This window comes from Manihot esculenta, chromosome 12 (assembly GCF_001659605.2).
Source record: "Manihot esculenta cultivar AM560-2 chromosome 12, M.esculenta_v8, whole genome shotgun sequence".
NCBI lineage: Eukaryota > Viridiplantae > Streptophyta > Magnoliopsida > Malpighiales > Euphorbiaceae > Manihot > Manihot esculenta.
The window spans coordinates 6,118,033-6,138,411 of NC_035172.2; the positions used below are offsets into that span (position 1 = coordinate 6,118,033).

At 27.1% G+C, this 20,379-nt stretch overlaps 4 protein-coding genes across 4 annotated transcripts; 3 read left to right on the forward strand and 1 right to left on the reverse strand.

Moving 5' to 3' along the window:
- Window positions 1-39: 39 nt before the first annotated feature.
- On the reverse strand, window positions 40-1,822 carry LOC110627901 (cytochrome b561 and DOMON domain-containing protein At5g35735). Its single transcript, XM_043948558.1, has 3 exons — window positions 1,028-1,822; window positions 679-933; window positions 40-519 (listed from the first exon to the last, which is right to left on the reverse strand). Exons 1-3 carry the CDS (start codon window positions 1,637-1,639, stop codon window positions 226-228), a joined length of 1,161 nt encoding a protein of 386 aa, XP_043804493.1. The 5' UTR covers window positions 1,640-1,822; the 3' UTR covers window positions 40-225.
- Window positions 1,823-9,197: 7,375 nt separating this feature from the next.
- Window positions 9,198-10,927, forward strand: LOC110628450 (cytochrome b561 and DOMON domain-containing protein At5g47530-like). The gene is made up of 3 exons (XM_043948676.1): window positions 9,198-9,994; window positions 10,089-10,343; window positions 10,483-10,927. Exons 1-3 carry the CDS (start codon window positions 9,383-9,385, stop codon window positions 10,774-10,776), a joined length of 1,161 nt encoding a protein of 386 aa, XP_043804611.1. The 5' UTR covers window positions 9,198-9,382; the 3' UTR covers window positions 10,777-10,927.
- Window positions 10,928-12,329: 1,402 nt separating this feature from the next.
- On the forward strand, window positions 12,330-14,185 carry LOC110628451 (cytochrome b561 and DOMON domain-containing protein At5g47530-like). Its single transcript, XM_021775105.2, has 3 exons — window positions 12,330-13,321; window positions 13,415-13,669; window positions 13,776-14,185. The coding sequence occupies exons 1-3, from the start codon at window positions 12,710-12,712 to the stop codon at window positions 14,067-14,069; spliced, it is 1,161 nt and encodes a 386-aa protein (XP_021630797.2). The 5' UTR covers window positions 12,330-12,709; the 3' UTR covers window positions 14,070-14,185.
- Window positions 14,186-18,073: 3,888 nt separating this feature from the next.
- Window positions 18,074-19,815, forward strand: LOC110607951 (cytochrome b561 and DOMON domain-containing protein At5g47530-like). The gene is made up of 3 exons (XM_021747127.2): window positions 18,074-18,950; window positions 19,044-19,298; window positions 19,435-19,815. The coding sequence occupies exons 1-3, from the start codon at window positions 18,339-18,341 to the stop codon at window positions 19,714-19,716; spliced, it is 1,149 nt and encodes a 382-aa protein (XP_021602819.2). The 5' UTR covers window positions 18,074-18,338; the 3' UTR covers window positions 19,717-19,815.
- The last annotated feature ends 564 nt before the right edge of the window (window positions 19,816-20,379 follow it).

The window sequence follows — 20,379 nt, forward strand, 5'->3', positions numbered from 1 at the left end:
AAATGTTTTTTTAATAAGCAGAGTGGAAACAAATACGAATAATGGAATGAATATCTGAGTATATATAACAAGAAAATTACAGCCTGAGCCAGTCTGTTCCACATACCCAAACAAATAAAAACCTATACAAAGATATAGGCAAATCTCTATATTAAACTAAAAAATAATAACAAATAAAAAAAAAAAACAACCAAGAGGGAAGAAGGCTAGAGTGTCAATTGTGTTCTAAGCACCATATCCATTAGTCCCATTGACATGTTTGTCGGAGCTGCCTGTTTTCTTCCTTCTGAGGACAATGATCCAAGTTGAAACCTCCAGGAGAGCTGCAACAGCACCCAAGAATATGATAATCCCAGTGTAGGTGTTTTTCCATTTCTTCTCAGGGTCTAAAATGTCAAAACCCTCATAGATGTTTATGATGCTAAGGGCGATGGTTGCATATCCAATGGAATGGTGGTAGATGTTCCAGTACAATCTGTATTTGTGATCTGGCTTTGGCCTCAACAGCAGAGCAAATACCTGCACACCATTTAATTCCTTGGTTAAAAGATATCATTAACAATTTTTTTATTCTTATATCTAGCAGATAAAATAAAGAATTTAACAAGACACAAAGATTGACTCTTTAGGCAAAAAAAAGAAAAAGAAAAGAAACACCAACAAGAAAAGATTAATTACCTGAAGAGTTGCAAAGCAAAAGAGGGTTATGCCAATATTTCTGTGTTTGCTGTATTTGATTCCAGGAGAATCGCTGCCGAGTTTAAGACCAGTTCCCCATCCAGCAACTCCAATGATATATGCAGATGATTGGCAAGCTGCATGTAGATAAAACCAAGCTGGGTTTGCTACCTTGAACACCTTCAAGTATCTTGCTATCATTATTCCCATTGGCATCAGAATTCCCCAGCTCACTGCGTTTAGTACTCCATGAACCTGAAAAATTTTCAATAGAAAACCACCATTAAAATCCATTCTTTTATTGGCTATCACTCAGTTATAATGAAATTGATTGACTTCGATTGCTTACATTCTTCTTACTGCTTGTTCGGACGGTTCCTGCAACTGTTGCTCCAGTCTCAAAATTAATGGTCCCTACTGATGCTCTGTTTGCTGAATCCATGGCATGAGGATTAAAGCTAGTTCCACTCATGGTACCTTCCTGCCACACTTGGTTGGTCGATATCAGGCTACTGGTAAGGTGTAGAGTAGCAAAGATTATCATATCCCCATTTGAATACTCTGCTTTAAGATTAGAGACCTGAAAACTCAAGCCACCCGGTTGCATCGACGGGGATAAGCTGGTTATAGAGGTGGTATAAGCAGTCGGGACGCCGCTGGAATTATGGAAAGCCAGAATAGCCTGTGAGCCAGTCATCTGTTGGCCGCCAGGATTGAGAGCCCATGCAACCCAAGTGTTTGTGGATGCTCCAGTTTTGCGAAAAGCAATATCAGCTGTGAGGTTGGATGGATGATAGTTCCAATAGAGGAAAGAACTCAACACAGGAAGATCGCTGCAGGCAGTGAATACTTGATTGCTAGAGAAAGCATGCCCCCCACAAGTTTGAGCAAAAGATGATGAAACACATAAGCAGATAAGCAGAACACAAGAAAACAAAGCAGTTCTCAAAGATTTATCCATGGCTGTAGAGATGGAAAAAGAAGATAATAATTGCAGGGATATCTCGATGGATTGATCGTGGCTTGAGGGAACAAGTATCCAGTATCTGGGTATGTGCTAAAATTGATCCCTGAGGTAGAGGAATGAGAGTTATGGATCCAGCAACTTGAGATGTATTATATATATGGGAGCCTCCTAGTAGCAGTCAACAAGGGAAAGCAGGCTTCTTGGAAGCGTTGTGGGTTCTTTGACCAATTCCTTCAGAAAAAAAAAAACATAAAAATAGAATAAGAAATTGATTATATAATTTAAAGCGTGTATACTTATTGGAAGAGGAAAAGGAAATTGAAGATGGAGGAATCTGGTTTCTTGGGGAAGCGGCCAAGCTGGCAAGAAAGCCAATTTGCAAGTGAGGAGTAAAATATTAGTCGGAGTCTATAATGTCCAACAACTCTCCACGTTCACACCTGCTTTTGAGGACTAGTCGCTTCCCAAGAAGCTACCTTATAATAGAAAAAAAAATGAGAGAGAGAAGTGGAAAAGTAGATAGAAAAGGCATATGGATAAGGAAAGAGCACATTGATATTGATGTGGGAAAAATTATAGATTATTATAAAATGATAAAAAAAAGATATTAATTCACCTTGGATTTGTATATATACCATTATTATTGAAAATATAAATAATAAACTATATGAATATTTGAGAAATAATGTACTATATCATAGGAAACCACACATTTTAAAATTAATTTTTTTAAGAAATAGAACATCACTTACCCTATACAATGCAGAAATTACAAAATTGATTTTTAAAACCTTATTAACATACAGCAAAGGTGAGACTATTTTATGAATCTCATCGATTACGTACTTTCTTTATCAAATATTAAAAGGGTTAACCGTAAAAAAAAATTATTTATTTTTAATTTTATTACAATTATATATTATATATTTTTTAAAATTAAATTCTAATATTTTAAAATTACTTTATATATATATCTAACCGATATTAAATGGATCCATTCATGTTCTTCTAAAATTTTTAAAATTTTTTAAGGATATAAAGATAAATTTTTTAAAATATTATCATTAAATCTCTACATATTTAAAAAATTTACCAACTCATTTTTATTTTAAAATTATTTAATTAAATCATCATTATATTTTATAATTTTAAATTTTTTAATCTATTTATTAAAAAGAATTTTACTATTCAGTCCCTCATCTTTTATATTATTTTTCAATCCAAAAAATTTACTTCTCATTTTTAAGATTTCAAGTTCAAGTCTACATTTAAATTTTTTCTTAAATTATTTACTTATTATTTAATTTATTTTTATATACTATTTTTATTATTAAGTTATAATTTTTTTATGTATCTCTCTTAGTTACTAATTTATTTATACGATTAAAATTATATGAAAATAATTTTTAATGGATTAAATTAAAAAATAAATAAATTTCAATAGTAAAATTTGTATTAAAATATTATATTATTTTAATAATATTTTTATAAATTTAAATAATTATAAATAATTGATCGATAATTAATATCTAAAAATATATTTATAAATATTGATAATAATATTATTAAAAATATATTTTAAGGAACGAAAAATAGATGAGAATATAATGATTTAATTATAATAGTTTATTTACATTTTATAAAAATTTATTTTCTGAATATAAATCTTTTAAGTATATGAAAAAAATTATTTTATTAATTTTTTAATTATATTATTTTAAAAATATTAAATTTTATTAAATATTAAAAAATATTTTAAATATTTATTTAAAAAAATAATAGATAATGATAAGTTAATTTGAAAATAACATAAGTAGATTTATAATAGTCAATTATATATTACTATAATAAAAATGAGTGAATAATAATTTTGGGATAGTATTCACAAATTTAACTTAGTGATAAGGTACGACTAAAGAGATTTTAAATTTTATTTTTTTTAATTCTTAATTCAAAAAAAATTGAGATAATAATAATAAAAAAATCGATAAAATAATAAAATAAAAAATATTTATTTAAATTAATCCTTTTGAATTAAATTTATGCTTCCATACTAACAGTTAGAAACTAATAAAATTATCACATCACTCGCTACATAAATATTATATTACCATACTGTATCAGCAAAATTTAAAATCAATCACTAAAAAAATCTGTTTTAAAAAAATCACTAAAAAATTCACACTTTATTTTTATTATAATTTCACTCTACACTTTAATTTTTATCAATTAAATTATATCTTTTTAATATCTAATCAAATGCACTCTACTATTATTAGTTACTCAATACTTTTAATTTTTGTCAATGAAATTATATCTTTTAGTTGCTTACAAAATTATCAAGTATTCTTTTTATTATTAAATATATTTAAAAATTATTATTTATATTTTTTTATCAATAATTGTATTATAATAATTTATATTGATTTTATTTTGATAAAAATTATTATCAATTAAGTTTTCTTAAATTTATTTAATATACTTACTATTTAATATTACTTTTAAATAATTATTAATTTTTACACTTATAGATTTAATATAGTAATAAATATATCTGAATAAATCTTTTCAATTCTTAATTCCATCTTAAAAAAAATTATTATTAATTTTATCTTAAAATTTTTTGATATAACAACATGATAATTTTATAGGTTTTAATTGTATAAATATGAGAAGAGTATAATTAGAGCTCCTTTTACTGGCTTAATGTACATTGTGGAGGATAGAAATATCTGCACCATTCCTCTAACTCGAGGGAACTCGAGAGAAATTCTACACCATTCCTTTACCTCAAGGGAAATTAGCACATCGTCACTTATTGTTGGCTATACAGCTGAACAAGGGATATTTTTGTTGATCTATCTGATTTTTTTGAATGAAAAAAATATTGAAGTCAAGGCTAATACGATTCTAATAAAGATCTAGGGCATTCTGTAGGAGTTTGATAAGCTGATGCTGCTTGAGTTATTAACTTTAAAAAATCAGATTTTAATTAATAAAAAAATATATAATATAATTATAATAAAATTAAAAATGCAGAATATTTTTATGATTAACTTGTATATTATTTTTTTCTCATGGAAACAAAAAAATATATTAATTTTTAACCGGTTATAATTTTTTTTTAATGAGAACTTATTTATTAGCTTACTAATATTTTTATTTAATATATTTTTTAAAAAATAAAATTTAACATTTCAAATTATATTAACTATTTTCAAAAACCATAAATCTATTATTTGAAATGAAAGGAATAATATATTATAAAAAGAAACGACAATCTCATTTCAGTTGCTCTCTTCTTTACCTCTTTGATGGTGTTGCAATGAATTAATCTGGTTTGAGTTGCATATAATTAAACCTTGTGGTCCAATTAATAAATTAATGCTAACTTTGAGAAATTTAAATGTATTAAAGAATAAAAAATACATTAAAGAAAAAGGTAATTTGTAATATAAATTTTGAAATTTAATAAAATTCATAATTAAATGTAGGCTCCGTTTATTTTATAAAAAAAAATTATATTTAAAGATGTTATAAAGATGTTAATAAACATATTTAGGTGTATAAATGATTTATTTTAAAAGAGAAAAAAATTTAAGTTGAATATTTTATTAAATTTCATTTAAAAATAATAAATAGAAAACCAATATTATAGTGAAAAAAAAAAAACACATGAAGGTGTTGACCACGGCCAGGTCAAGAACGCTAACCGCAGAAAAGGTGTGTGAGAATAGAGCAATAAAGTCGGCGTTTTCAAACATGGATTTAATGGAACCTTCCATGTTGTGTTGTGTGGAAAATGACTGTGTCTTTCTTCTTTATCCTAAATACATATTTCTAACGCTGTTTTATTTTGAAATATGAATTAAAATTATTATATTTATAAAAATTATACTCTTTTTATTTTATAATTTTTATCTACTTTATAAAATCACATATATTAAAAAAGTATAATTTTTTAATAAAATATAATTTATTAGTATTTAATTATTATAATTTAAATATTTAATATATCATTTTTAATTATTTAATTAAAAATATACTACAATATATTATACATATTCAACCCTTTGTTTTTCTTTATATATTATTAAAAACATTGATACCTGACTGTGATTTGTTTGACCCACGTTTTCTTACTGTCCTATCACTCCACCAAGCTAGGCGCGTCGTATATTGCGACGTCGTTTTAATAACCCGACGCCGGATGATTCCCGTCATACATCATTACCTACCTTTACGCCCGAAAGCTCTACATTGAATTAGGACGTGTTTGAGAGTTCTTCCAACCGTTGAGCGTGTCAAACCTCGCTTGGTAATTAAGGGGTGAGTATTGAATTTAAAATTGAATAGAATAGAATAAATTAGAAATTAGAAATTAAAATTTTAGTATTTGTAAAAATTAATTTGGGGAGAAATTAATTTGATATTTATATTTATTATATATATATATATATATAATTATATTTTTATAATTAATTTTCTATTCCTAAAGTAATATCGTCATAAATGTATTATTTTTGGTAGTTAAATAAATTTTATTTTTAATTATTATAATACTAAATTTCATGAATTTATTTTAGTTTTAATTAAAGTTGATAAACAGTATAAGGAAATAAAATTAATAAAATACATTACTTAAATAATTTAAAATATCATAAACCAAATGTTATAAGTGTGTTACGATAATAAGAATATTTTAATTTTACATATCAGATTTATTATTTAATAAAATCATTTAAAAATATCTTATTTTTAATATAAAATAATATAGGTAATTTAAGTAGATTGTGAAAAAGTTAAGCTGATTGCCACGTTCAATAACATTAAGGCCCGTTTGGCAGGATTTTCAAAAAATTAAAAGTGAATTTTCAAATTAATAAGCTAATTTTATAGTGTTTAGATAAAATTATAAAAAAAATTTATATTTAAATAGTTATACATTAAAAATAAAATATGCTATTTATATCCTAGATAAAATATAACAGTCTTTTATATTCTTTTTTATCTATATTTTTTTGGTATTTAATATATAAATTATAATTTATAAAAGTTATGTATAGATAAATTTTATATAACTTATAATTTATACCTATTTTATTTTTACTTAAAAAATTTTATTTTATTGTATTAATATTATATTTAAAGATATTATGATTTTATTAAATTAGAACATAATAATTTTTAATATTGTTAGATAATTTATATTTATTTATATTATTTAATTTTTATTTACTGTATTTTTCTGTTAAAAAATTAGTTAAATAATTATAAGATATTTTATTAAGTAATGATATATTTTAATTTATTTTAATATTTAATTTAATATAATAATCATTATTCATATTATATTAATTTTAGATACATTCAATCTAAATAGATATAAAAATCACTTTGAAATAAAAAAAAATTCTTTTATATTATACTTTCAAATACCGAATTGAAAGTTTTAACTTTTTTTTTATTTATTTATTTTACAGCATAAAAGTTAAAGTAAAAGATATGTTAAACAATTCTTTAACTATGCTGTTAAAAAAAATTGATTTTTTTAATAAGTTTATTAAATTATTAAATATAATAATTATTACATACAATGATTTTATTTTTGTCCTTAATTATAATAAATTTTATGTGAATTTCTTATAATTAAAAATTTATTATTTATATTTATAATAATTTATTATAATTATTAACTATCGTCAGTATCATTACAATGAACAATTAAAATTTATGCATATAAAGGGTTTTATTATTAAAAAATAATTTACCAAATTAATGTAGAATTTAAATTATTTATCAAAATAAAAATATTTTCTCTATGTTTTTAGTTTTCTTGTTAGGACACTCCACCCTTCTTCTGCCAATTTTGGCCTTCTTCTGCCTCATCGAGTAGAGGAAGGCTCTCCTTTCTCTCGTTCGTGAATTTCTCTCCTCATCATCAAATTAGGACAGTAATATATATTATTTTTAATAATATAAGGAGATTACACCATACTTAAAATTAATATATTTTAATTAAAATTTAAAATATAAAAAATAAAAAAATTCATTTTAAATTTTAATCGATTAAATCAAACTAAATTAAATTAAATTAATTTGATTCAATTCAAATCAATTTATACTCAAAATTAATTCGATTCAATTTTTATAAAAACTGAAATTTTAATTTTTAATTTATTTAATTTAATTTTAAATAAAACTGATCCAACGGCCATTCTAAACCACATGTATATTTTTTAAGTTTACTTTCTATAAAATTATTAAACATCACGTCTTATTTTGCTGTTGGAACTGTTGTTAAAAACACTGTATTTTTAATATATTAGTGAAAAAATATTTAAATTTAATTTATATTTATTTTTTATATAATTTAATTATAAAAATATTAAAATAATAAAAAATAAAAAATATTTTAAACTGCATTCTAATCTTTTTTGAATGAAAGGCATTTTTCTACCATGTCTCTAGAAGTTGAATTTCTATTTGCCAAGTAATTTTGAGTGAAGGATAAGTTGTACTTCCTTTTTAGAAAATAGAAGGAAATTACTTTCAATAAATATAAAACTAAAATTATTGCGCACTTTGGAAAAAAAAAAAAAACAAACTTCCTTGTTATTTAGGAAGTAACATCTTCATAAAAAAAATACACCATTTCCTTTATTTTTTCTTTTAAAAAACGTTTTTTATTCAAAATATATGAAAGTTATTTTAAAAAAAAGTACTTCTAGAATAAAAATTAAATATATATTTTATTTAAAAATACATTTAATACAATTCAAAAGATTTCATGATAAAGATATTTTGAGTTCATAATCAAATTCAAATACATGTAATCTTGGATTTTTTTTTATAAATGATTTGGTGTCCGAAATTTATTAGTTCAATTAATTTGGATTCGCGCCGGTCAGATTTATTAAAAAAACAAAATGTTTCATCATAAATTTTTAAAAATACTCCACATTTAGAATTTAAACTCAAAACCTGATTAAGAAAGGGCACACATCATCTTATCAAAAACAAAATGTTAACTAAAATCAAAGTCCATATATGATCTCTTCTTGCATAGCTCATACTTGCATATCTATATTAAAAAAAAGTTAATAATAATAAGAACAATAATTTAAGATTTAAAAGAGAATCCCTCAAAATAATGGAGAAGTGGAAGGTTCATGCATGGATTCCAGCCTAATTTCAGCAATAAAGTTTTCCACCTGCCCCAATTCAAGGTTTTAAAAAATGTATTTTCCCAGCTTGTAATTTTGCAATGCATGAAAGCTATGTCTATTTATTTATTATATTTAGCTTCAAGCATATGCATAGAATGAAATCATCATATCTACTATATGAGATTTTGCTTCTCAATTTTCAATTATTTAAAATTGACCCTAATTTTTGTTTTTTGTAGAGTCAATTTTATTGGCTAATTATCTTTTAATCTCAACCAACCTTCACATGTAAACACATGGAATTTTATAATATGTTTTGCTTTTAGACCACTTCAGTAATCTGTTCATTTATTGTTAAATGATTTCGATTCTCTCTATTTTTCTATTTATTTATTTTTAATTATTACTACTTCCTTCTCCAAAGTCCTAAAGGAATTGGTCATAGAAACCACAACGCTTCCAAGAAGCCTGGTTTCCCTAGTTGATTGCTATTAGGAGACTCCCATGTATATATAAATCCTTCGAGATATCTCTGCAATTGATATCGTCGTTTTTGATCTCTAAAGCAATGGATAGATCTTTGAGAACTGCTTTGTTTTCTTGTGCTATGCTTATCTGCTTATGTGTTCCATCAGCTATTGCTCAAACTTGCCGGGGCCATACTTTCTCTAGCAATCAAGTATTCACAGCTTGCAGCGATCTTCCTGTGTTGACTTCTTTCCTCTATTGGAATTACCATCCATCAAACCTCTCAGCTGATATTGCTTTTCGCAAGACCGGAGCATCCACCAACACTTGGGTTGCATGGGCTCTCAATCCCACCGGCCAACAGATGACTGGCTCACAGGCTATTCTGGCTTTCCATAACTCGAGTGGCGTCCCGAATGCGTATACCACCCCAATAACCAGCTTATCCCCGTCTATGCAACCGGGCGACTTGAGTTTTCAGGTCTCCAATCTTAAAGCAGAGTATTCAAATGGCGATTTGATAATCTTTGCTACTCTGCATCTTACGAGTAGCCTAATATCGACCAACCAAGTGTGGCAGGAAGGTACGATGAGTGGAACTAGTTTTAATCCTCATGCCATGGATTCAGCAAACAGAGCATCTGTAGGTACTATAAATTTTGAGACTGGAGCAACAGTTGCAGGAACCGTCCGAACTAGCAGCAAGAAAAATGTAAGTGATCAAAGTCCATCAGTTTCATTATGACTGCCAGATAAACAATTAAAGACTGGATTCTAACGGTGGTTTTCTATTAAAAAATTTTCAGGTTCATGGAGTCCTAAATGCAGTGAGCTGGGGAGTTCTGATGCCAATGGGAATAATGATAGCAAGATACTTGAAGGTATTCAAGGTAGCAAACCCAGCCTGGTTTTACTTGCATGTAGCTTGCCAATCATCTGCATATATCATTGGGGTTGCTGGATGGGGAACTGGTCTTAAACTCGGCAGTGATTCTCCTGGAATCAAGTACACCAAGCACAGAAACATTGGCATAACACTCTTCTGCTTTGCAACTCTTCAGGTAATTGATCTTTTACCTAAAAAGTTAATCTTTATGTCTTGTTAAATTCTTTCTTTTATCTGTTAGATATAATGAAAATTTTTTCAACTGAAAACATAGATATACATATCTTCTAACAGAGGAATTAAACGTTGTGTAGGTATTTGCTTTGCTGTTGAGGCCAAAGCCAGATCACAAGTACAGACTGTACTGGAACATCTACCACCATTCCATTGGATATGCAACCATTGTCCTGAGCATCATAAACATCTACGAGGGTTTTGACATTTTAGATCCTGAGAAGAAATGGAAAAAGATATACACTGGGATTATCATATTTTTGGGTGCCGTTGCAGCTCTCATGGAGGTTTCAACTTGGATCATTGTCCTCAGAAGGAAGAAAACAGGCAGCTCCGACAAACATGTCAATGGGACTAATGGATATGGTGCTTAGAACACAACTGACACTCTAGCCTTCTTCCCTCTTGGTTGTTTTTTATTATTATTATTATTTTTATCTTTGTATAGGGTATTGTTTGTGTTAGAAGTATTCTTGGAGTGATTTAAGAGTATTATGGCATTTGGATATATGGAATGGACTAGCTCAGACTTTACATTTTTTTTTGTTATATATTCAATTATTCATTCCATTATTAACATTTGCATTCATTATTTTTATTATTTGATTAAATTTCAAATTAATTTTTTATCACAATATTTCATAAATATTAATTCTCATAGCTATATATATTGGCTTAAGTCTGAGTTAATTATATCCATTAATTATCACAAAACTTCCCTTAATTTCATTTTTCTCATAAAAATTTTATTTGATTTCAATTGAGTTACATTATATTATTTTATTTTATTTTATTTTATTTTTTTATGCTCATTTAATTTTGAGTATACTTTTACTGGTTATAATCATTTCATGGTAAATTAGATTCTCAATTTAATGGGTTGATTTTGCCCTAATTAAATCAAAGCCCACATTAAAATTCACATAAGAACAGGAATTTAATAAGATTAATAAAGAACATATATCTCTTGCATTGCTTTTAATTAGACCATGTCAGTTTAAAATTATTAAATTTGAATTAAAATTAATTCATTCCAAAAACTATTTTAAGGGTTAAAACTAACTCATTTCAAAAACTATTTCAAGGCAAGAGTGCTTAAAACTCTTATAAGAGACGCATTACTCCTATCCCAATTGATAGATTCAATACATCTTTTACGTCCAAAATTATACTGGAGCGTGTAATATTTAAAAAGATTCTTATACCATATTAAATTTAAATTATAACTAATTCACTCAAAAATTAACTCATAAAAGAAAACGATCTAAAACCTTTATAAATGATACATTATTCTATACCAAATCGATGTGTGATTAAAAAAAATAATAATAAAGAACCATTCAGTCTAACCATCCAAGTTCATGATCACATTGACTTATACAAGTATTTGCTAAAAAATAAAAAGTTTTACATATAATACAATTTTTGCATAATTTTAGTATGATATAAATTTATATAATTATGTTATATTATAAAAAAGTTATAATTTTGTTGGAATAAAATATAGAAATAAGTTATCATTTTAATACAAAAATTTTTGTTAAGTTTTGTTTAAAAATATAACATAATAATAGTTAGCAACTTAAAAAAATGCTTTATATAGTAATTTTTTATACAGTTTTTTTGTTGAGCTTTAACTTTTGAAAAATTTACTATTTAATTTTTAGATATTATTATTATTATTAAAAAATCAATTTTTACATTTTTAGAAATTTATTAAAGTATTTTTTTTATCTATCAATAAAATAGTCTTCCTATCTTTTTTTTATAAAAAATAAATAAAAAAATAAACTCAATTTTACTTTCAATAACCCCTTTTTATTCTTCTTCTTCAATAACTTTTTTTTTTCTTCTTAAAATTTATAATAATAAAATATAAATTTTAAAAACCAAAATCAATTACTCTTGATTTCTATCCATCATCTGACTCATTCGTTCCTAATGTCTATTTCTTTTTATACAACTTTAATAATAACCGACTTCTTTTGTTTGCATATACCTTCATCTCATCTGCGATTTCCTTTTCCACTTCCAACACTAACACACGATTTAATTTATATCATTCATTTCCTTCTCCAAAGACCTCAAGGAATTGGTCACAGAAAGCATGATTTCCCTTTTCAACTGCAACTAGGAGACGACACTATATATATAACATCTCAAGTTTCTGGATCCACAACTCTCATTCCACACCTCAGAGATCAATTTTAGCACATACCCAGATATTTGATACTTGTTCCCTCTAGCCACGGTCAATCCATCCAGATATCCCTGCAATTGATATCTTCTTTTTTCATCATTAAAGCCATGGTGAAATCTTTGAGCACTGTTTTGTTCTCTTGTGCTCTGCTTCTCTCCTTATGCATTCCATCATCTTTAGCTCAAACTTGTAGGGGCCATACTTTCTCTAGCAATCAAGTATTCACTGCTTGCACCGATCTTCCTGTATTGACTTCTTTTCTCTATTGGAATTACCATCCATCTAACCTCACTGCTGATATTGCTTTTCGCAAAGCTGGAGCATCCACCAACACTTGGGTTGCATGGGCTCTCAATCCTGGCGGCCAACAGATGATTGGGTCGCAGGCTATTCTGGCTTTCCATAACTCCAGCGGTGTCCCGATTGCTTATACCACCCCAATAACCAGCTTATTCCCGTCGATGCAACCGGGGGACTTGAGTTTTCAGGTCTCCAATCTTAAAGCAGAGTATTCGAATGGGGATATGATAATCTTTGCTACTCTGCACCTTACCAGTAGCATGATATCGACCAACCAAGTGTGGCAGGAAGGTACCATGAGTGGAACTAGTTTTAATCCTCATGCCATGGATTCACCAAACAGAGCATCAGTGGGGACTATAAATTTTGAGAATGGCGCAACAGTTGCAGGGACCATCCGAACAAGCAGGAAGAAGAATGTAAGTGATCAAAGTCCATCAATTTCATTATAACTAAAGATAAACAATTAATGAACGGATTGTAATGGTGGTTTTCTTTTGAAAATTTTTTAGGTTCATGGAATACTAAACGCAGTCAGCTGGGGAGTTCTGATGCCAATGGGAATAATGATAGCAAGATACTTGAAGGTGTTGAAGGTAGCAAACCCAGCTTGGTTTTATGCACATGTAGTTTGCCAATCATCTGCATATATCATTGGGGTTGCTGGATGGGGAACTGGTCTTAAACTGGGCAGCGATTCTCCTGGAATCAAGTACACCAAACACAGAAATATTGGCATAACCCTCTTCTGCTTTGCAACTCTTCAGGTGATTAATCTTTTGCCTAAAAGTTCAATTTCTGTGTCTTGTTACATTCTTTCTTTTATCTACTAGACTGAAAATTTTTCTAACAGAGGAATTGAATGTTATGCAGGTACTTGCTTTGCTGTTGAGGCCAAAGCCAGATCACAAGTACAGACTGTATTGGAACATCTACCACCATTCCATTGGATATGCAACCATCATTCTAAGCATCATAAACATCTATGAGGGATTTGACATTTTAGATCCTGAGAAGAAATGGAAAAAGATTTACACTGGAATTATCATATTCTTGGGTGCCATTGCAGCTCTCCTGGAAGTTTTCACTCGGATCACTATCCTCAGAAGGAAGAAAACAGCCAACTCCGACAAGCATGTCCATGGGAGCAATGGATATGTTGCTTAGCACACAGCTGACACTCTAGGCTTCTCCTATCTTTTTTTTTTCTTTGTTATTATTATTATTATGTTTAAAATAGAGATTTATTTGCCTTTGTTATTATTCTTATTTGTGTTAGAGGTATTTTTTGGATTATTTAAGAGTATTCATATTTTTTTTAATAAATATAAAAATAATATTAATAATTTATGGTAATTAGTTTTAAATTTAGAGAATTAAATTACTTATTATATAATAATAATAAGTTATTGAATTTAAATAAATTTTAACATTTAAAAATTTCAATTATAAATAATATAATCTACATCTATCTAAATATTTACAAGTATATAACTAAACATAAATTTTAAAATAAATAATGATTTTATTATTTAAATTAATTTAAAGTTAATAAAATTTTAGTTGTATATATTTAAATTTATAAGTAGATAATAATCTTATAATTGAATTTAAATTTGAAAGCTATAATGATTTTATTATTTAAATTAATTTACCATTAATGAAATTTGAAATTTAAATTTATATATAAATATTAAAAAAAATTTATAATATAAAATTATTAAAATAATACCATTTTTAATTTGTGCTTATGTGCTCTTTGTCTTTACTGAATTTCTTTTTTTCAATTATTTAAGTAAATTAATACCAATTATTAAAATAAGTCATATCACATTTTCTTTATTCTCCCAAATGGATAATAACATATATTTTTTACCATAATAAATTCAAAAATTCAATGTAAAAAAAATTCTAAAAAATGAATACAACTTATTGCGATTAATTAACTTATATTTAAAGGGTTATCTCATCAATAAGGTCATGAAAAAAAGTTTATTCAATAGAGTCTATGTGTTTGAGTAAAAGCATATCAAAAAAATTTGTGACTACATGTGTGAATACTGTGACTATGTAAAAGCAAAAATGAAAAAATTTTACCTAATGTATACTAATTAAAAATTCAAATTTAAATAGATATAAAAGAAATAAAAAAAAAATACACGAAACATCAAAAATTCAGAGATATGCATCCCCTTATCTAACTCATGCATTATATTAGAAATATTAAAGTTCAATTGAAAACTGAGTACTCCCTCACTGTTTGGATAAACAGTTTGGTCAAATTAGATGTTTCGGTGTGCAAATGACGGTATGTGCTGCAACTCCAACATGCTCTCTCTGTAGGCCATTTTGGCCTCTATTTTGTCCAGACAAATTATTTCTGTTTGTTCAGCTGCTGGAGGTTTCCTCTCTCGTTTCTTTTAATTTTAAGAATGATTGTAACTATTTCTACTCCGTAATTTTTTTTTCCTTTATTAATTCGTTGAATTACAATTACTATTTCATCACAAAATTTCATGGTTATGAAAATCATTACATATTATTTATTTTATTCTCCTTTATAAAGTTAAAAAAAAATACACAAAGTTTTTGTATTTATTCTGTCATATAGTTTTAATACATTAATTTTTAATTTTCATTTTTTATTATAAAATTTAAATTTGAAGTATTTTTTAATTATATGTAATTAAATATTATTTTTCAACTTTTTAAATTATTTCTTAAAACTATTTTGCATCTTAACGGTGGACTAATTTTTTGTTATTAATTATTTATATGATATATAAAGTATTAGTTATTATAATAATTATTTAGTATTCATCTTAAGGTGGAGTTTTACGTTGATAACCGTTGAATCTTACAACCGCTTATACTGAATCAAGGCTCACAAAAACAGATCAGGCCCTAAACCTGGAGCATCTCTAGAGAGGCCTGTCCTGCACTTTCGGCCTAGGCTCCCACATGCATGACGGGCCGGGTCGTCTACGAGCCCTGATCAGGTAAGAAGGAAGCCGGTCCGATGATGGGACATGGGAAGAAACGAACAGACTCCGTCCATTCGCAGCCCTATTCGCATATTTACTGAGAAAAATTAAAGGTAAGATGATTGACGACACATAGACAAATGCCATAGAAAGACCGAAAGGCGTCAGTAACAAGTCAAAAGAAAAGAATAAAGGGGAAGGAAGGGGACGCTGGGGCCGAAAGGCGTCATTAAGCAAGTCAAAAGAAAAGAATATAGGGGAAGGAAGGGGACGCTGGGGAGGGAAGTTTACATCAACCATTATTGAATCTTATATTTTAAAATTATTTCTCTTTTTATGAATTATATCTCAAATGAATTATATTTTTAGAAAAATTATTATTTATTTTTTATAATATAAAAAATTATTAATTAATTCGTTAATTTATAAAATATATTAAAATATTTTTAAAATTTTAAAACATTGATTAATTTATTTTTGTCATTAGATTTTTTAGCTAATACAATTATTTTTAACACTAAAAGAAGAGAATATTTTCCTCCCAAAATTATTTTTTTTATTGAGTGAATAATTAAAAAAATTAAAAGTGTTTTAAATTTTTTTTAAATTCTTAATAAATAAAATTAATAAAAAAATTAATTAATAAAATTTTTAAATATAAAAATATTATATGTATTTTTTTAAATCGATGATATAATTAATAAATTTTTTTATATATTAATTTTTCTATATATTTTTACCATTTGAAAAGTGAGTTTGAGACTGATCATGTAATTTTGAATAAGAGCTTTTGGTTTCTTTGTGTTCACTCGCTGATTTCATATTTCAAATCTTGTAGTTATTAAGAGGTAGTTCAAAATTAATAAGAGAGAGTTTATCCATGATATAGGATTGAGTACGGCTTTTAGAATTCTAAAACGAATTGAAAAATGATAGTAAAATTTAAAAATAATAGATATTATAAAAATTTAATTGTATCAAATTAAATTTATTTAATTATTTAATTTTAATTTTAATTTTAATTCTTTAATAATAACTCTACTGAAATTGAATCAAAATCATATAAAAAAATCAATTATATATATAATTTTAATAATATGTTTTATATTTTATGTAATTTTATAAATTATATTATTAATATTATATAGCCCCATTTAAAGAATTTAAATTTTAATTCTATAAATAATTAAATATTATATAATAGCAATAAAAATTATTAAAAATTATTTGTGAATTATCCAATATTTAATTTAATAAAAATTTAGTTCATTGTGTATATATATATTATTTTATATTTTATATTATCTAATTATTTTTATAAATTAAATTATTCATATCATTTAAATGTAAGTTCTCCCTAAACTATTAAATAATTATTAATAATAAAATAAAATAATAATATTTTATAATTATTATTTCAAATAATATAATTTAAATAATTTAATTAATTAATTATAATTTATTCTATTAAATAAAATAGGTGTGTATATTACTCCAAACATAAATATACTAATTATTTTATATTTTTTAATTATATGAGTGAATTATATATTAGTAATATAATATATTTTTATATATTAACTATTCAGGATTTTTTAATTAAAATTATATACTAATAACTATATATAAAATAATATAATATTCTTACCGAAAATTATATGTAATGTATATTAATAATAAAGATATTATTGTTTAAATATTAATATTATTATATTTATTATTATTTTGATATTAATTTTTTATTATTTTCAAATAAATATAAAAATATTATAATTTTATTTATAAAAATCAATATTTAAATAAAAATTGAAACTAAAATTAAAATTTAAAAAAAATCAAAATAATGAAACCGTACCAACTAAATTTAATTGATAATTTAAGGCTTATAAATTCAAAATATTTCTCATAAATTTTATATGTGGGATTAGAATGTCTCCAATTTTTAAGACAGTTTAAAGAAATTATCCAAAACAGTGCAAGCGAATTGCTCAACTATGAGCCCAGCCTACCCATTAGTCTCACTTGCCAATTGGCCCATTGGCCTACCCCAATAGGCTTTCTTGCCTGTTGTCTTCTTCCGCAGGAAAGCATACACCTTTATCTGCGATTTCCTTTTCCTTCTCTAATACTGATACACGCTTTAAATGATATAATTTCCCACTCTATTTTCTGTTTTACTTTTTTTTTCCCCTTAAATTACCGATTTCACTCTCCATATTCCAGACGGAATTGGTCACAGAAACTTGATTTCCAAGAAGCCTGTTTTCCCTTTTCAACTGCAACTAGGAGACTCCTCTATATATGTAACATCTCAAGTTTTTGGATCCACACTCTCATACCAAACCTCAGGGATCAATTTTAGCACATACCCATTTAGCGGAAACTTGTCCCCTCTACCCACGACCAATCCATCGACATAACTCTGCAATTGATATTGTCTTTTTTCCTAGCCATGGAGAAATCTTGGAGAACTATTTTCTTCTCTTGTGCTCTGCTTCTCTCCTTATGTGTTCCATCATCTTTTGCTCAAACTTGCCGGGGCCATACTTTCTCTAGCAATCAAGTATTCATTGCTTGCACCGATCTTCCTGTATTGAGTTCTTTTCTCTATTGGAATTACCATCCATCTAACCTCACCGCTGATATTGCTTTTCGCAAAACTGGAGCATCCACCAACACTTGGGTTGCATGGGCTCTCAATCCTGGCGGCCAACGGATGATTGGATCGCAGGCTATTCTGGCTTTCCACAACTCCAGCGGTGTCCCGATTGCTTATACCACCCCAATAACCAGCTTATCCCCGTCGATGCAACCGGGGGACTTGAGTTTTCAGGTCTCCAATCTTAAAGCAGAGTATTCAAATGGGGATATGATATTCTTTGCTACTCTGCACCTTACCAGTAGCATGATATCGACCAACCAAGTGTGGCAGGAAGGAACCATGAGGGGAACTAGTTTTAATCCTCATGCCATGGATTCAGCAAACAGAGCATCAGTGGGGATTATAACTTTTGAGAATGGCGCAACAGTTGCAGGAAGCATCCGAACAAGCAGGAAGAAGAATGTAAGTGATCAAAGTCCATCAATTTCATTATAACTAAAGATAAACAATTAAAGAACGGATTGTAATGGTGATTTTCTTTTGAAAATTTTTTAGGTTCATGGAATACTAAACGCAGTCAGCTGGGGAGTTCTGATGCCAACGGGAGTAATGATTGCAAGATACTTGAAGGTGTTGAAGGTAGCAAACCCAGCTTGGTTTTATCTACATGCAGCTTGCCAATCATCTGCATATATCATTGGGGTTGCTGGATGGGGAACTGGTCTTAAACTGGGCAGTGATTCTCCTGGAATCAAGTACACCAAACACAGAAACATTGGCATAACCCTCTTCTGCTTTGCAACCCTTCAGGTAATAATATTTTGCCTAAAAAGTCATTCGTTTGTCTTGTTAAATTCTTTCTTTTATTTGCTAGATATAATGAAAATTATTCCAACTGAAACATAGATAGACATATCTTCTAACAGAGGAATTGAATTCTGTGCAGGTGTTTGCTTTGCTGTTGAGGCCAAAGCCAAATCACAAGTACAGACTGTATTGGAACATCTACCACCATTCCATTGGATATGCAACCATCATTCTGAGCATCACAAACATCTACGAGGGATTTGACATTTTAGATCCTGAAAAGAAATGGAAAAAGATTTACACTGGAATTATCATATTCATAGGTGCCGCTGCAGCTCTATTAGAGGTTATCACTTGGATCATTGTCCTCCGAGGGAAGAAAGCAGTCACCTCCAACAAGCATGTCAATGGGAGTGCTTAGGTTACAGCTGACACTTTAGGTTATTATTTTTTGTAGAGGTTATTATTTGTGTTATGGGTACTTTGGGTTGATTTAAGAGTACATTGGCATTTGTTTCCATCTCTTACATTTGTTTTCATTCTCTATCAGTATTGTTTCCATTCATTTTATTAATTGATTGAATTTCAATTAAGATCTCATAACAAAAATTCATACTCATGAAAAATCTGTTTGTGTTTAGTATCTCAACTTTCATTTTTTTTTTTCAATTAATTAAGTGTCTAATCAAAAATGAAAAATTATCTTCGCTAAATAAATTAGATTGGACATTTACTTATGAGGAAAATAAATAATCATATGCATAGGATGAAATCATCATATCTACTATATGATATTTCTCTTCTCAATTTTCATGCTGTGTGAACCAATTTTTAATTATTTAAAATTAACCCTAATTGGTTTTTGGAGAGTCAATTTCATAGGCTAATTATCTTTTAATTATTCCCACTAATCTCAACCGACATTCACATGGGTTTCAAGCTGACTACCCTCTTGCATACAAAATGGAGTTCTATAAAATGTGCTGAATTTTTAAATTTAAGATAGAATCGGACCCATAATTAAAATTAATTGAGAGAATATATGAAAAAAAAATTTAACATCGATAGTTTTTTTTTTTAAAAT

What these genes read in the sequence shown, in the direction of transcription:
- LOC110628451 (XM_021775105.2), top strand. Translation starts at nt 12,710, where the DNA reads ATGGTGAAATCTTTGAGCACTGTTTTGTTCTCTTGTGCTCTGCTTCTC. An exon ending in GAACAAGCAGGAAGAAGAAT is followed by an intron (nt 13,322 to 13,414) that starts GTAAGTGATCAA and finishes AAAATTTTTTAG; the next exon opens with GTTCATGGAATACTAAACGC. An exon ending in TCTGCTTTGCAACTCTTCAG is followed by an intron (nt 13,670 to 13,775) that starts GTGATTAATCTT and finishes AATGTTATGCAG; the next exon opens with GTACTTGCTTTGCTGTTGAG.
- LOC110628450 (XM_043948676.1), top strand. Translation starts at nt 9,383, where the DNA reads ATGGATAGATCTTTGAGAACTGCTTTGTTTTCTTGTGCTATGCTTATC. An exon ending in GAACTAGCAGCAAGAAAAAT is followed by an intron (nt 9,995 to 10,088) that starts GTAAGTGATCAA and finishes AAAAATTTTCAG; the next exon opens with GTTCATGGAGTCCTAAATGC. An exon ending in TCTGCTTTGCAACTCTTCAG is followed by an intron (nt 10,344 to 10,482) that starts GTAATTGATCTT and finishes AACGTTGTGTAG; the next exon opens with GTATTTGCTTTGCTGTTGAG.
- LOC110627901 (XM_043948558.1), bottom strand. Translation starts at nt 1,639, where the DNA reads ATGGATAAATCTTTGAGAACTGCTTTGTTTTCTTGTGTTCTGCTTATC. An exon ending in GAACAAGCAGTAAGAAGAAT is followed by an intron (nt 934 to 1,027) that starts GTAAGCAATCGA and finishes AAAATTTTTCAG; the next exon opens with GTTCATGGAGTACTAAACGC. An exon ending in TTTGCTTTGCAACTCTTCAG is followed by an intron (nt 520 to 678) that starts GTAATTAATCTT and finishes AATGGTGTGCAG; the next exon opens with GTATTTGCTCTGCTGTTGAG.
- LOC110607951 (XM_021747127.2), top strand. Translation starts at nt 18,339, where the DNA reads ATGGAGAAATCTTGGAGAACTATTTTCTTCTCTTGTGCTCTGCTTCTC. An exon ending in GAACAAGCAGGAAGAAGAAT is followed by an intron (nt 18,951 to 19,043) that starts GTAAGTGATCAA and finishes AAAATTTTTTAG; the next exon opens with GTTCATGGAATACTAAACGC. An exon ending in TCTGCTTTGCAACCCTTCAG is followed by an intron (nt 19,299 to 19,434) that starts GTAATAATATTT and finishes AATTCTGTGCAG; the next exon opens with GTGTTTGCTTTGCTGTTGAG.